Source organism: Pezoporus occidentalis, unplaced genomic scaffold, assembly GCF_034315485.1.
Source record: "Pezoporus occidentalis ecotype Australia unplaced genomic scaffold, CSIRO_AGI_Poc_V1 ctg11, whole genome shotgun sequence".
In the NCBI taxonomy this organism is placed as follows: domain Eukaryota; kingdom Metazoa; phylum Chordata; class Aves; order Psittaciformes; family Psittacidae; genus Pezoporus; species Pezoporus occidentalis.
In genome coordinates this window covers 10,153,634-10,167,313 of record NW_026912886.1, presented here as the reverse complement: position 1 = coordinate 10,167,313, position 13,680 = coordinate 10,153,634, and the positions used below count along the sequence as shown (strand labels likewise).

The window sequence follows — 13,680 nt, the reverse complement described above, 5'->3', positions numbered from 1 at the left end:
ATGGCCCTTGGCCCTGGGTGAACCCGCTCCCCGTGAGCACAGGGCTTGCGAAAGCCCCCACGCTGTGCTGGCACCGGATGCCCTGGATAAATCCCCCTGCTTAAACACGGGCTAAACCTCCTCGTGTGCCCAAGGCCACCCCTCATCCCCCTGGAATTAACAGGCTCTCGAAGGTGCTGGGTGCTGCTGTGCTGCGGGTGGCCCTGAATCATAGAATGGGTTGGGTTGGAAGGGACCTTACAGCTCACCTCACCCCAAGCCCCTTGACACGTTCCACTAGAGCAGGTTGCTTCAAGCCCCGTCCAACCTGGCCTTGAACGCTAATAGGGATCTCCAGATTTCTTGTAGCTCCCCTTTACACACTGGGAGCTGCTCTAAGGTCTCCTGGGAACTTTCTTTTCTCCAGGCTGAATAAGCCCAGCTCTTGCCCTGTCTCCATAACAGACAAGCCTGCTTCATCAGAGAAGTCTGAAGAGATGACGCTACTGAACGCTGAAAGGAGGGCTGAGCAGACCATAGAGTCGTAGAACCGACGTTTCAGCCCAGTTTTGGGGTTGCATTAACATGACAGTGCCTGCTTTCAACTCTGAACGCGGTGACCGAGCAAACTGATCACGTTTGCTAATGGGCACTGTATGCTGAGTGCCCCGGTACCCGCCTTGTGCCCGCACCGCGCGGGACTCGAACCCGCGGCCTCCCGTGCTGCCGGGGCGGGCGGGCTCAGCCGCTGGCGGGGACGGGAAGTGAGCGCTGCGGGCGGGACTGTTGCCCGGGTGACGGGCGGGCTCTTCCGGGCGGGAATTTCGTGGCGGCGGGGCCGGCTCCGGGGCGCTGTGCCCGTGTCCCGGCACCATGGCTCAGCGTATCCTGGCGCTGGCGGCCCAGGAGGTTCCCGAGCGGCTCCAGGAGGCCCTGCAGAGCCTGGGGGAGAGCGAGGTGCGCGGGTACCCGGTGGCCGGGCCCGGTGTGCGGGGCGGGGGTGGGGGGTGCAGCGCAGCTCACGGCGTCCCCTTCCCTTGCAGCTGGGCGATATGGTGACAAGGCAGGCCCTGGGCGGCAGGGAGACGGCAGCTTTGCTAAGAGGCATCTTCAAAGGTGGGTGAGCACTGAGGTGCGCTGGGTGGGGGTGAGGGGAGGTGGTCATGGGCACCAGGACGTGTCACTTCTGGTGGAAACAAACATAAGGACATGGAGCTGTTGGAGCAGGTCCAGGGGAGGCCTCGAGGATGATTAGGGGACTGGAGCAGCTCCCGTATGAAGACAGGCTGAGGAAGTTGGGGCTGTTCAGCCCCATGGAGACCTCATAGCAGCCTTCCAGTAACTGAAGGGGGCCTATAGGGATGCTGGAGAAGGACTCTTCATTAGGGACTGTAGTGATAGGACAAGAAGTGATGGGTTCAACTTTAAACAGGGGAGATTTAGGTTAGGTATAAGGAAGAAGTTCTTTACTGTGAGGGTGCTGAGGCACTGGTGCAGCGTGCCCAGAGAAGCTGTGGCTGCCCCATCCCTGGCAGTGTTCAAGGCCAGGCTGGACACAGGGACTTGGAGCAACCTGCTTTAGTGGAAGGTGTCCCTGCCCATGGCAGGGGTTGGAACTGGATGAGCTTAAGGTCCCTTCCAACCCATCCTGTGATTCTACAAAAATCAGCTGGTCAGGGCTGCCCAGGGAAACGTGATACCCAAAAATAGGTACAGGGAAATAGGAGACCGGACTGACACATGTTTAATGAGCCTGTTGTGAGTGGGCTTTACTTTTGCCAGCCCTTAGGTGATACATTTTACATTGGCTGTTGGTAGTCATAGTTACTGCACATATTAGGGTCTTGAACCTGTGTCAAGAACATGTTCATTAGCAATAAGGACTTAATGAGTAAAAACAAGACCTGGTTCTGTTTGAAACATCAAAGGAGAACATCTGGGATTGAGGATGTTATTTTCAGCTTGGCAAAGTGACTGTCCAATTAACCAACTTGGCAGGCAAACTGAAGTTTGATTCATTCTGAAGTGAGCTGCCTTTATTATTATACTAGTAGTCACACCCACAGATCAAAAAGACCTTGACCCAGGTGAAGACACTTCCTCTGAGCATGCAGTTATATGAATGAATATGTAGTCATATGTTAACTAATAACCAGTCAGTATGAAATCTCTGATTTTTGTGTATAAAAGAGCCCTGAAACTTGATGTGCATGACTTGTGTAACAGCCCGCCCAGGCCTGGCTCAACACATCTCCTGAGTGTGTGGATTTGTTACACACTGGGCACAAATCCACTTTTAGGACAACACAGGCACCTTAGAGTAGAGCTGAGCCAGCTGAGACTTAATTGCCAACCTGATTCTTCTCAGCGTTTTGACACTTCCTGATCTCTGGCAGTAGGTTGAGTGAAGCACAGGGTGTGATAGCAGAGTTCAGTGCTTCAGCTGCTTTATCCAAGAGATTCTCATTTCCTGTCCTCTGTTTTATTTATCTGTTGTGTCAGATAGATAAAGCAGGGAGTTGCAGTCAGGTGATAGTTCAGCCCTGCTAATTTCCTGTTGGTTAGCAACATGTTGTTACTTCCATAACTTTTTGTCCATTCTTTGTTTTCTTTATTTCCTCCTTTTAAGGCTCCCCCTGTTCCCAGCAGAGTGGTGTTCTCAGGAGGCTTCAGGTTTACAAGCACTGCATCCCGCTGGTGGAGTCAGGAGATCTGCATCTGGCCAAAGTGTCTGAAATCATAGGACTGCTCATGCTGGAGGTAGATGTTCCTTTGGGTTTCCTGGGTATCACTTTGTGTGTTGACTGAGATACTTCACTCAGCCACTGAGGAAGATGAGTTGTGTCCTTTCTGTGGATCCACCCTGGACTAAGTTAGCTGGTGTTGGAATTTACTGTGCATGTGAATGTGATTATCTTTAATTTAGACTTGAAACTCCAAACCTATAATTATGTCATCTTGATACACTGCTCTATTCTATACAAAATAGAGATCTCAGGGCCAAATTCTGCTTTTAGGGGAACATTTCCCAGTAGGAATGCTGTTGTTTGCTGGGTTTTGGTGATGGTTTGGATGTATATGTGGACTTCTGTGCAGTGCCTCAGGCTTTTCAAACGTTGTATGTTCTCCCAGGCTCGCCAGCTGCCAGGCCCTGCCTTGGCTGAACTTGCCACCCTGTTTGTGGATGTTATCAAAGGTGGCAACCTGTCTAATGGGAAATCCTTGGAGTTGTTTTCCACTGTTCTCACTGCACTGGCCAGTTCAAAGGAGAGTCTGGCTTATGGGAAAGGTAATCCCTCTCAGTTCCTTCTCTACAGCCTGTCCTCCCTTCCTCTGGAATCAGCTCCTCAAAGACTTTTGCTTTTTCAGGTGAACTGAATGGCGAAGAGTTTAAGAAACAGCTGATAAATACTCTCTGCTCCAGCAAGTACGTACATCCCTGCTAGCTCTTAGTTACATGGCAAAACAGCTTCATGTTGTGCTTTGAAAAAGGCATCATCATGAGCTGGATGTCACCACCTGTGTCCTGTTCTATCATCCTTGAATCTGTGCTCTCCCTGACAGTGTCTTCTCTGGCTGGGATAGCAAGGGAACACCCTGCTCCCAGATCTTGTAATAGTGTTGCATGAACTGGTCTTGGAAAGTGCTTGTTTTCATTTCTCTCTTGGTATTTGTTATTGTGGGGGCTGGGGCAGCTGAGGACCATTACCAGTCTGGGTGGTGGTGGTGATGATTTCTGGTGGAAACCTGGCTTCTAATCTTAATACAAGAAAATAACAGGAAATGGTGACATTGAGTAATTGTGTATGAGGAGGGAAGGGCTAAGTGGTAATTCTGCTTGCTCTACATTTTCTGACATAGTTTTGTTGTACCAGGTGGGATCCTCAGAGTGTGATACATCTTGCCAACATGTTCAGGTAATTCTTTTTCCTTCAGCATCAACACTTCTATGTGCTGTTGTCGTGTCTGTGCCCTATTTCACATGTAGTTTGGGGCAAGTACAAGTAGGTCTGATCATACCAGGCACAGCCACGTGAATGGTTGGTCAATGAACATCCATGTTGGATCCATTTGGACACAAAACACAGCTTTGGGAAGGCATGGCCCAAAGACTGGGCATGGCATCATTGTTTCTATTCCATGTGTGAGTGAGCCTTGGCAAGTTAATAATACATTAGTGAACATCATGTGGAGGAGATCTAAGCACAGAAAGAAGAGTATCCTGGAACAGAGGTAGGGATTTGAGGAATCTTTGGCAACTGCTTCTGGTGAGGACTGTGGGAGCACTTGCTGCCTGTCTGTACATTAGAAGCTTTTGTTTAGCTATGGGCTGAATCTGCTGTGGGATTCTGAAGGAAATCAGTGGAAATTATTAGGCTGCATCTTTGATTCAACAGGGATATTCCACTCTCAGGAGAGGAGCTGCAGTTTGTGGTAGAAAAGGTCCTCAGGATGTTCTCCAAATTAGACCTGCAGGAAATTCCGCCTCTGGTCTATCAGCTGCTGCTGCTTTCTGCAAAGGTAAGAGCTCACGTGAGCCTCCCCCTAAGTATGTACCATGAGAAAAATAGCTGTACAGACTGAGCTGTAAGCTGCATTTTGGCAGGAATTCTCATTGTTCCAAACCGTGCTGTGGGGAGCAGGACGCAGCAGGACATCAGTAGGTTTATTTCTCCAACTTCTGCTAGCCCGAAGAAGCTGACTGCTCAGAGATGCATACAATCCTTATATTCCTTGTGGGGAAGGAAGGAAACCTTTGGGAAATAAGGGGTGAGCACAGACCTGTCAGACAGCAGAGAGGATTGTTTTTTCTTACTGTCCTTAAGTGTGGTTTTCCTCACTCTGTGGTCTGCACGCTATAATAATAGCTCATGCAGTATAGCTGTCTTCTGGGTTGTAGTCTGACTTGTGCTGCAAACAAGTCATTCCCTGGGCTCTTCCTGCAAGCAGAGGCTGCCAAGAATATCTGCCCTTTGACAGGGTGATCTGGCTCTTGGGCTTCATTTGTGACTGAGTCAATTCCAAAAGTGATCCTGTCAAAGACAAATGATATGTGTGTTTTAAGAGGTTTTCCTGGTTTCCACCTGGTTTCAGGTCCACTGGCCAAATATATATGTGTATATATATAGATTGAAGGCTAGGAGTTTGAAAGCCTTCCCAATTGATTATAACATAAAGCCTTCCCAATTATTTATAACATAAAGGATCCTTTCTAATTAGTAACAACTTAAAGAAACCCTGAGAACATCTGGAAGATTCAGCTTCTTCCAACTCTTTAATAAAGAGTCAAAAGAAATACACAAACTAAACCAGAATGGCTTCATTTGGAAACGACCTGCATGGGAGCCCTCCCCACCTCAGGGATTGATGAAGGGAAAAGAAGGGATACCATGACATTTGTAATTGATGGGTACCAGCCTTGTAGTGGCTCAATGTGATGTCCTCCCTTGCAGGGCAGTAAGAAGACTGTTTTAGAAGGAATCATCAGTTTTTTCAATCAGTTGGATAAGAGACAAAAGGAAGAACAGAAGGTTCCACAGTAAGTTGTTTCTCTGTCATCCCCTTTTCTTACTACCTGAGTAAATGTATAGGAGGTGGCTGGTCTCTTCTCCCAAGTAACAAGCGATATGACAAGAGGAGATGGCCTCAAGCTGCACCAGGGGAGGTTTATACTGGATATTAGGAAAATATCCACCAAAAGCATGGTCAGGCATTAAAACAGGCAGCCCAGGGAAGTTCAAAAGCCGTTTAGATGAAACCCTTAGTGACATGGTTTAGTGGTGGCCTTGGCAGTGCTGGACTTGATGTTGGACTTGATGATCTTGAAGGTCTTTTTCCATCCTAGTTTATTCTATGATTCTAATTGTAGTCACCCTGGTCCTGGCCAGAGCTCCTCGAATTCAAGTTATTAAACCTTGTACAAGTACATCCTCCTTGATGCATAAGAAATGATTCATGGCTTTGGATGGCTTGGTTTTGCAATTTACAGATCAGGGGACCTTGAGGTAGCCACAATGCCCCTGGACCAGCTCCGCCATGTGGAGGGCACTGTTATTCTCCATATTGTTTCTGTTATCAACCTGGATCAGGACCTCGGCGAGGAACTAATCAAACATCTAAAGGTAGGACACAGATGGAGCAGGCTCTGCTGCTGAAGATGCTGAAGCAGGGGTTTTAAATTTAACTGGTTATCTGTAGAAAGGATTTAACAGCTTTTGTGTTTGCAGTCATGTTCACTTGTAAAAGTGCTGTGGTATGTTTGAAGGCAGATGTGCCTTGCAGCTTCCCTGAGCTAGTGGGATGCTGCAGTTGAAGGTAACAACTGACTGTTGCTTCCCATTTTCTAGACTGAGCAGCAGAAGGACCCTGCTAGAGCCCTGTGTCCCTTCAGCGTGGCTCTTTTGCTATCGGTTGCAGTAAAACACAGACAGCAAGAGCAGGTATGTGGGTGATCAGCTTGCAGAGAACTTCATGGTGATGTACATTGCACTTCTTGGAAGGGAAAGGAAGCATGGTTAGGTCATATTCCCATCAGAGCTAGTCTTAAAATGGTTTCAGGATGCTTGTGGGGAGACAGTTAGGTCATTGGTACCCTGTAGTTTATTGAACACTATAAAAGACCCCAGAGCAATATCAGAACTTTCCAGAGTTGTGATTCCTGGGGGTTGGTGTTACAGGATGAGAAGAAAAGCAATGTCTTCTTTTTGTAATGCTTTGGCTCTGTGGTGGCCACCTGAAGAGCATCTGGCAGCAGGTTGCCCTCCTTGAGGCACTTAATGAGGCTGGTGTATTTGTCCTGAGACAGAAGTGAGTTCAGACTTTTGGCAGGCTCTACTGGAACTTGTGCTCTGGCTGGTGCTCTTACTGGAACATACCCAAGACTATACAGGTCTCATTTCAAAGATCATTTCCTCTCGCTCAATGATTTTCTGTTCCAGGTATTTGATTTCTTGAAAACATCAATCACAAGAAGCTGCAAGGACCTGCAGTTCCTTCAGGCCTCCAAGTTTCTGCAGGATTTGTTTCCTCAACAATATGATGTAACTGCTGTCATTCTCGAAGTGGTGGAAAACAGGTGAGTTGTTGCCACATGCTGCAGAACACTAAGAGGGCTTTTGAAGGGGAATGGTCTGGGATGCTAGATACTGCTGGCCAGGGAACAGTGTCAAAATCCAAAGTTTTTATCCTAGTTTCATATTGGTGACCTAAAAAAAAGGCAACAAAATTCAGCTGTGTAAATCTGCTCTCCCTCCCTCAGATCCCAGCATCTGGTGGTACAAAGGACTAAACTGATCAGGACCCTCCATCTGCTTCTTACTGGTGAAGCTCAGTATAAATTGATGATCAGTATGATGGTATGAGTCATGCTGCTGGCTGTAGTTTGTGTTCTGATCAAGGAATGAGTGATAGGTCCACTGTTTTCTTCCCCCACATGGTTAGTCCTTTAAACATCCTGTGGGAGGATAGCTCTGATCTGTCAGCAGCTGTCCTTCAGTTTGATGAGAGGCATTCCTCTTCTCTCTTCCTTTCTGACTTGAAGATCTCAGGATCAGTAGGGTATTTGTGCATCCCAGCTGTAGCCTACTGTCACGTTCAGATCAGACCTGAGTGCACATCGTTCCCCACAGTGAGGAAACCTTTGGAAGGGAAGTCTGGACTGCAAGATGTGTTGTGCTGAATGCCTGTCCCTCAGCCTAGAGACAGTCATGGGCTTGTGAGGGATATTCCCTGGTGTGATCAAGCATCTCCCATTGCTGCTTTGGACCCTGGAATGACTGTAGAAAATTTTACTTTAAACTGCTCTAATCTAAACCTTTTCTGTGACTAAGTTGTTTCTTTCCTGGTCTGCTTAATGCTTTCCTCAGTGCCTTTGGCTGGGACCATGTTACACAGGGCCTGGTGGATCTTGGCTTCAGCCTAATGGAATCATATGAACCAAAAAAGCCCTTTGGAGGAAAAGCTGCTGATGCCAGTTATGGCCTTTCAAAAATGCCAGCTCAGCAGGCTTGCAGACTGGGAGCAAGCATCCTGCTGGAAACATTTAAGGTACCGTGTGTTTTGGAGAGGGATTTTTTTGGTGGGGAGAGAGAACTCTCTTGGTAAATGGTGTCAGAACTCTGCCTGCTCTATCCATCAGGAGTGTTTTACAAACAGTACCAGATTTAGTCTTCTATTTGCCCCTGTCCAACTGGAAGAGACCATCCTCATGAAGACCTAATCCTAATCTGTTCCAGCTACCATGATACTTGTGTAATCCCTATTACACTTTCCAAGAAACTGCAAAGAAGGTAGAGAAATTCAGAGGGACAAAGGAGATCTGTTATGGGTGGGATTGAAACCAACATCTCCACTGAAGTGGTAAATATGCATCCCACCACTGATGTCACCCAGTATTTTTCAAGTGTGTGCCTCTGATGGGCTGGTTCTGTTTGGCCTGGGATGGAATCTGAATCAACCTGTGTGAATTTAGCTGAAAGGGGACTTCAGGCAGCCAGTTCCATGTTACCTGTCAGTTCTGGATTTGCTTTGTGCTGCATGGTGCCTGTGCTGTGAGGCATCGTTTTTATTTGTTGTTCTTTTTCGTTTTAGGTTCATGAGCCCATCAGAAGCGATATTCTTGAGCAGGTCCTGAACAGAGTCCTCACAAAAGCAGGGTCTCCTGTCAGCCACTTCATAGGTAACAGGAAAGAGAGAGAAATGTGTCCTGCCCTGTGGAAACTCAGAATATAGCTTCTTGAAACAAGTTAATAGATTCATAGAATGGTTGGGAGGAACCTTTAAAGATCATGAAGTCCAGTCCCCCTGCAATGAGAAGGGACATCTTTCACTAGATCAGGTTGCTCAGAGCCCTGTCCACCCTGACCTTGAGTGTTTCCAGGGGTGGGGCATCTCCCATGTCTCTGAGCAGCCTGTGCCACTATTTTACCACTTACACTGTAAAAACTCTCTTCCTTATAGCTAGTCTAGATCTACTTTCTTTTAGTTTAAAACCATCACCCCTTGTCTTATTGCAACAGGCCCTACTAAAAAGTTTATTCCCATCTTTCTTATAAGCCCCCTTTAAGTGTTGAAAGGCTGCAATAACGTCTCCTCAGAGTCTTCTCCAGGCTGAACAACCCTATCTCTCTCAGCCTTTCTTCTTAAGAGAGGTGCTACATCCTCTGATCATTTCTGTGGTCTTGCTCTGGACCTGCTCTGGCAAATCAATGTCTTTCCTGTGCTGAGGACTCCAAAGCTGAATTCAGTGCTCCAGGTGGGGTCTCACCAGAGCACAGGGGAAAAATCCCTGCCCTTGACCTGCTGGCCATGCTTTTTTGGGTGCAGCCCAGCATACAGTTGGCTTTCTTAAGTTCCTGATGAGGTGACCTGAAGCCAAGAAAATCACTTGTTCCTTCCCCTCTTACTAAGGTGTCAGCTGCATCAGATTACCATGTATTCACCACAGGTAAAGTATATGTTTGCAGGCAGTTGCCATGGCACAGCTGACGCACAGAAAGTTGGTATCCATCAGTCAGCACTTTGTTCCATGCTCCTTAGCCTTGACTTCCTCCTCGTCCTTGGGCAGGTACTTGGGAGTCACTGGGACTGCCAAAATGCCTCTGTTGCAGCCTCTTCTCTTATACCTCAGTGCCCTCTGGTGGGATGAGGCCCTTCAGCTGGGTTGTTGAGCATTTTACACTGCGACTGCAACAGAGCTCAGATTTTCAGTGCTTACCCTGTCCTTACCTCTGTATGATGGAAGGGCTTTGATTATTCTGTAATTGTTAGCTCTATAGACATCTTTTGGTCAGACTTTTCTTGCCCATTTTCTTACCCCGTTTGTCCTTTTGTTTTTCAGATTTGCTGTCCAGTATTGTTGTGTCTGCTCCTCTTGTGCTTCAGTCTTCATCCTCCAAAGTCACAGAGACCTTTGACAATTTGTCCTTTCTGCCCATTGACACAGTGCAAGGGCTTCTCCGGGCAGTACAGGTAAAGCTTTGCATTTCTCCATGAATATCCTTGCTAGTTTAGTTCCAGTGACAGCACTAGGCCACAATTATATGCATGATCTGTTAAACCTCCTTGTAAAATAAACCTTCATGCTCTGCTGTAGGTTGTTTGATGTAGCATGGAACTGTTCTTCAAGCATGGATTTGCATGTGCCCTCTAAAATAAAGCATATGATGTGGTCTGGCATGGTACCAAAGCTGCTCTATGCTGAACTTTCATATAGCAGATGCCCAGATGCTACACACTGTACAAAACTAAGTATACAGTGTTTAACTGAACAGCTGGAGCTGTCATGTTGATTTTTCTCCTTCCAGGCTCTATGTCAGTGTTTCTCTTTGTCTGAGCTGAGATACTGCCCTGGTATTAAATTTTTACCTGCTTTGTCCAATCTGGGGATAACTCTTCTTTTCCCAAACCCTTGCACTGTGTCCTCACTAACCTGTGAGGTGTCTCATTGCTACAGCTCTCTGGGTTTAATTTTATACTGGCTTAAAATGGTTTGGTTTTCCTACTGTACTGATGACAGTATTGGAAACGCAGGGCCAGATGGGCCTGAGGAAGATGAGCTCATATGCCCCAAGGGCTTGGCATGCCTTAGTGATTTTCTCTCCAAAGTCTATTTTCCTTTCCAGCCTCTGCTAAAAGTCAGCATGTCAGTGAGGGACTCCCTGATACTTGTTCTCCAGAAAGCTATCTTTTCCAGGTAAGCTGGGAAGGGATTCATTGAAAAGATTTCCACAACTCATCTATGGTTTTGGAGTGGAAGTATGTTTTGTTTGGTTTGGATGAGTCTCTTCTTACTATGTTCTTCCCATAACTGGATGGTGACATCTCCTAACCCTTTAACCTAGCACTGAATACAGTCACAGCTTACTGAACGGAGACACAAATCCCAAACCCAGCTAACTGGGCTTTGGGAATTCAGAAAGCTGTTGGGAATGCCAAATAAGTAGGCAAAACTAAAATTAATTCCAACATGTGTCTACACTGCTGAGTACATCCAGATGCTAGGGAGAGTCTGGAATGCTGAGCTACCACTTTCCCTCTGATCCCTTACAGGGTGGTAGAGAAGCAGGCTTGTTGTCTTGGTAATGCTTTGTCCAAACCATCCTGCTGTCTTCGTGATGCTGTGATCATAAACTGGATTTTATTGCCAGTGGCTGCCTGGTTATGAATATAGAATTCGTAATTTAGGATTATTATTCAAGGCAAGGGACTTGCTCTTGGGAAAGACCCAGAGGTTCCCATGAGCAAAGCAAAACACCAGCTTTTTGTGAGCAATTTTCCAGCTCTGAGACTTTCCCATTACAGTTTTCAGGGAATATTTAATGCTTTGGTCTATCCCTCTGCTAAGACAGAAAGGAACTTGACTTGTGAGAGTGTAGAGCAAAGGAGTTCTCAGCAAACTGCCAAGCTCTCAACTCCTTGGGACTGTGCTGCCCTCTTGGGGAATACGCTTCCACTGGGCCCGATCCGTCCTTATTTGTGGACTCTTTTTTTGTTGCCGAGTTGGTCTTGTATTTACTTCTGAGCTTCTTGCTTCAGTTTTTCCTTATGCTTCTCTTTTTTCTCCTGCCTCACAGGCAGCTCGATGCTCGGAAAGCTGCAGTTGCTGGCTTTTTGCTTCTGTTAAGAAACTTTAAGATCCTGGGCAGCTTGGCCTCTTCTCAGTGCAGCCAGGCCTTTGGTGCCACTCAGGTAAGTGCTGTTCTGCAGCCCCTGGGGTGGACAGATGAAAGTCTCATGTCTAATACCATAGAACATAGAATAGTTAGGGCTGGAAAGGACCATCCAGTTCCAGCCCCCTGCCATGGACAGGGACACCTCCAATTAGACCATGTTGCCCAAGGCTCTCTCCAACCTGGCCTTGAGCACTGCCAGGGATGGAGGATTTACCACTTCTCTGGGCACCCTGTGCCAGGGCCTCACTACTCTCAGAGGGAAGAACTTCTTCCTCATATCTAACCTGAATGTCCTTGTTTAAGTTTGAACCCATCCCCCTTGTCCTGTCACTGCACTCCCTGATGAAGAGTCCCTGTTTGAAACAGTTCAAGAGTAGAGTGTTTCCCAAAAATGGGAATAAAACTTCAGTAAGGATTAGTCCTGGAAGGAGAGCTTTGGGAAATGCAATGAGAAGCTGGCCTAAGGGTGTTGCCTCTCATTCTGTCTTACAGCACCAGTGTTCTAGGGAGCATTCACACTACTCCGTGATGATGATAAAGAGCCTGGCAGCATGCTAAGGCCTGTTTCAGTGATTGTTTAGGGGCCAGGCCCCTTATCACCTTGCTTGTGTGTTGTGGTAATTTGAGAAATGTAACCACTATAACGTGACTAATATCTCCTCCCAGGTCCAGGCAGATGTTCATGCCTGCTATAATTCTGCAGCTAATGAGGCCTTCTGCCTTGAAATCTTGGGCAGCCTGAGGCGGTGTCTGAGCCAGCAGGCGGATGTTCGGCTCATGTTATACGAGGTAAACGTGGTTCCTTCAATATCCTTTTAAACAGCCACTGTCTCTTCTGTAGTCTGGTTCTAGTGTAGCCCCAGGTAAGTAATGATCACATTATTGTGGAAAACAACCTACCATCTCGGTTATGTTCTTCATGGGACATATGTACCAGGGACTATATTTATTTTTCTAATCCTTCTGCTTCTTATTTTGGATCACTGTAATCCCAAAGACACAGCAATGTATCTTCCTCATCTCCTGCACTGCTTAAAAGGAAGAATGCATCAACGTCTCTTTCTGTAGTGTGGCCTAGGAAATGGGAGGCATGTTTGATGCCCAGTGAGGAGTGTTGTAACAGGCATCAGATAGACACAGAGTTGCTGTGAGTTAATGATGAGCTCCAAAGAAAACTCTGATTGGAGAATATGTGGCAACTTCCTTAAACACTGCAGCAGGGATCAGTCTTTTCTCCTCTTCCTTTTGCAAGCTTCTACAGATGCTTGTCTGTCCTTTACATTTCTTGTGACAAGTGGCCTAATATAAAGAGCCATTTGGGGGTGTGTATCTTGGCGCTTGAGGTAACCATGGGGTACCATCCTGAGAAAAAACCTATTCAGGTCAAAGAGATTTTGTTTCTTTCTTTACTTGGTTGGACTGACCTTTGGTGAGCTGCAAGTTTTGGGTGTGTTCATCACTTGCTGTAAGACTTGTGCTTGCTTTATCCACCACTGAGTTTTCTCAGTCTGAAGGATTTTTTTTTGCCTCCTACAGTTTCCCCACTGGCTTGTTTTGCCTTTGAAGCAGGATTTCACAGTTTGAAGTTGGATCTAGTGCTAGTGTTAAATAGCGGTGAAAGTCACTCTGGGCTTGATGCCACCGCTGCTAGGGAGATACAGCTTGTAGGAGGGCCCCTGTGAGGAAATTCATACTCTTTCTGATTCATACCTTCTTTCTGTGGTGCCTTTGCTTTGCCAGGTATGGGGTTTTACACCGAGCACATTGTTACTTCCTCACAGTTCCTTGCAGTGCCAAATGGTCACTGGTGTCTTGTGACACCAACTTATTGTTGGGTTATATCTGGTCTGTTTTCTTTGTCATGTAAAGCCAACTTGTCCTTCCTTCCTGTCTCCAGGGTTTCTATGACGTCCTTCGCAGGAACTCCCAGCTGGCCAGCTCTATAATGGAAACACTCTTGTCCCAGGTAAAGTAATGCTGTGTGCTGTGGCTGTAGAGACTAAGAATTCTGCACTGCAACCACTACAGC

General features: G+C 46.8%; 1 protein-coding gene across 1 annotated transcript in view; it reads left to right on the top strand.

The window, feature by feature from the left end:
- Positions 1-773: 773 nt before the first annotated feature.
- FANCI (FA complementation group I) overlaps positions 774-13,680 on the top strand; it is a 26,172-nt gene continuing 13,265 nt past the window's right edge. The window contains exons 1-18 of the mRNA XM_062630494.1: positions 774-936; positions 1,023-1,095; positions 2,609-2,739; positions 3,112-3,268; positions 3,349-3,406; positions 3,855-3,896; positions 4,377-4,500; positions 5,433-5,518; positions 5,969-6,101; positions 6,327-6,419; positions 6,918-7,054; positions 7,845-8,025; positions 8,569-8,656; positions 9,818-9,948; positions 10,602-10,672; positions 11,553-11,667; positions 12,318-12,440; positions 13,549-13,617. Of these exons, the coding sequence (XP_062486478.1) occupies positions 853-936; positions 1,023-1,095; positions 2,609-2,739; positions 3,112-3,268; positions 3,349-3,406; positions 3,855-3,896; positions 4,377-4,500; positions 5,433-5,518; positions 5,969-6,101; positions 6,327-6,419; positions 6,918-7,054; positions 7,845-8,025; positions 8,569-8,656; positions 9,818-9,948; positions 10,602-10,672; positions 11,553-11,667; positions 12,318-12,440; positions 13,549-13,617 (1,896 nt within the window). The 5' untranslated portion in view covers positions 774-852. The remainder of the gene's footprint in view (positions 937-1,022; positions 1,096-2,608; positions 2,740-3,111; positions 3,269-3,348; positions 3,407-3,854; positions 3,897-4,376; positions 4,501-5,432; positions 5,519-5,968; positions 6,102-6,326; positions 6,420-6,917; positions 7,055-7,844; positions 8,026-8,568; positions 8,657-9,817; positions 9,949-10,601; positions 10,673-11,552; positions 11,668-12,317; positions 12,441-13,548; positions 13,618-13,680) is intronic.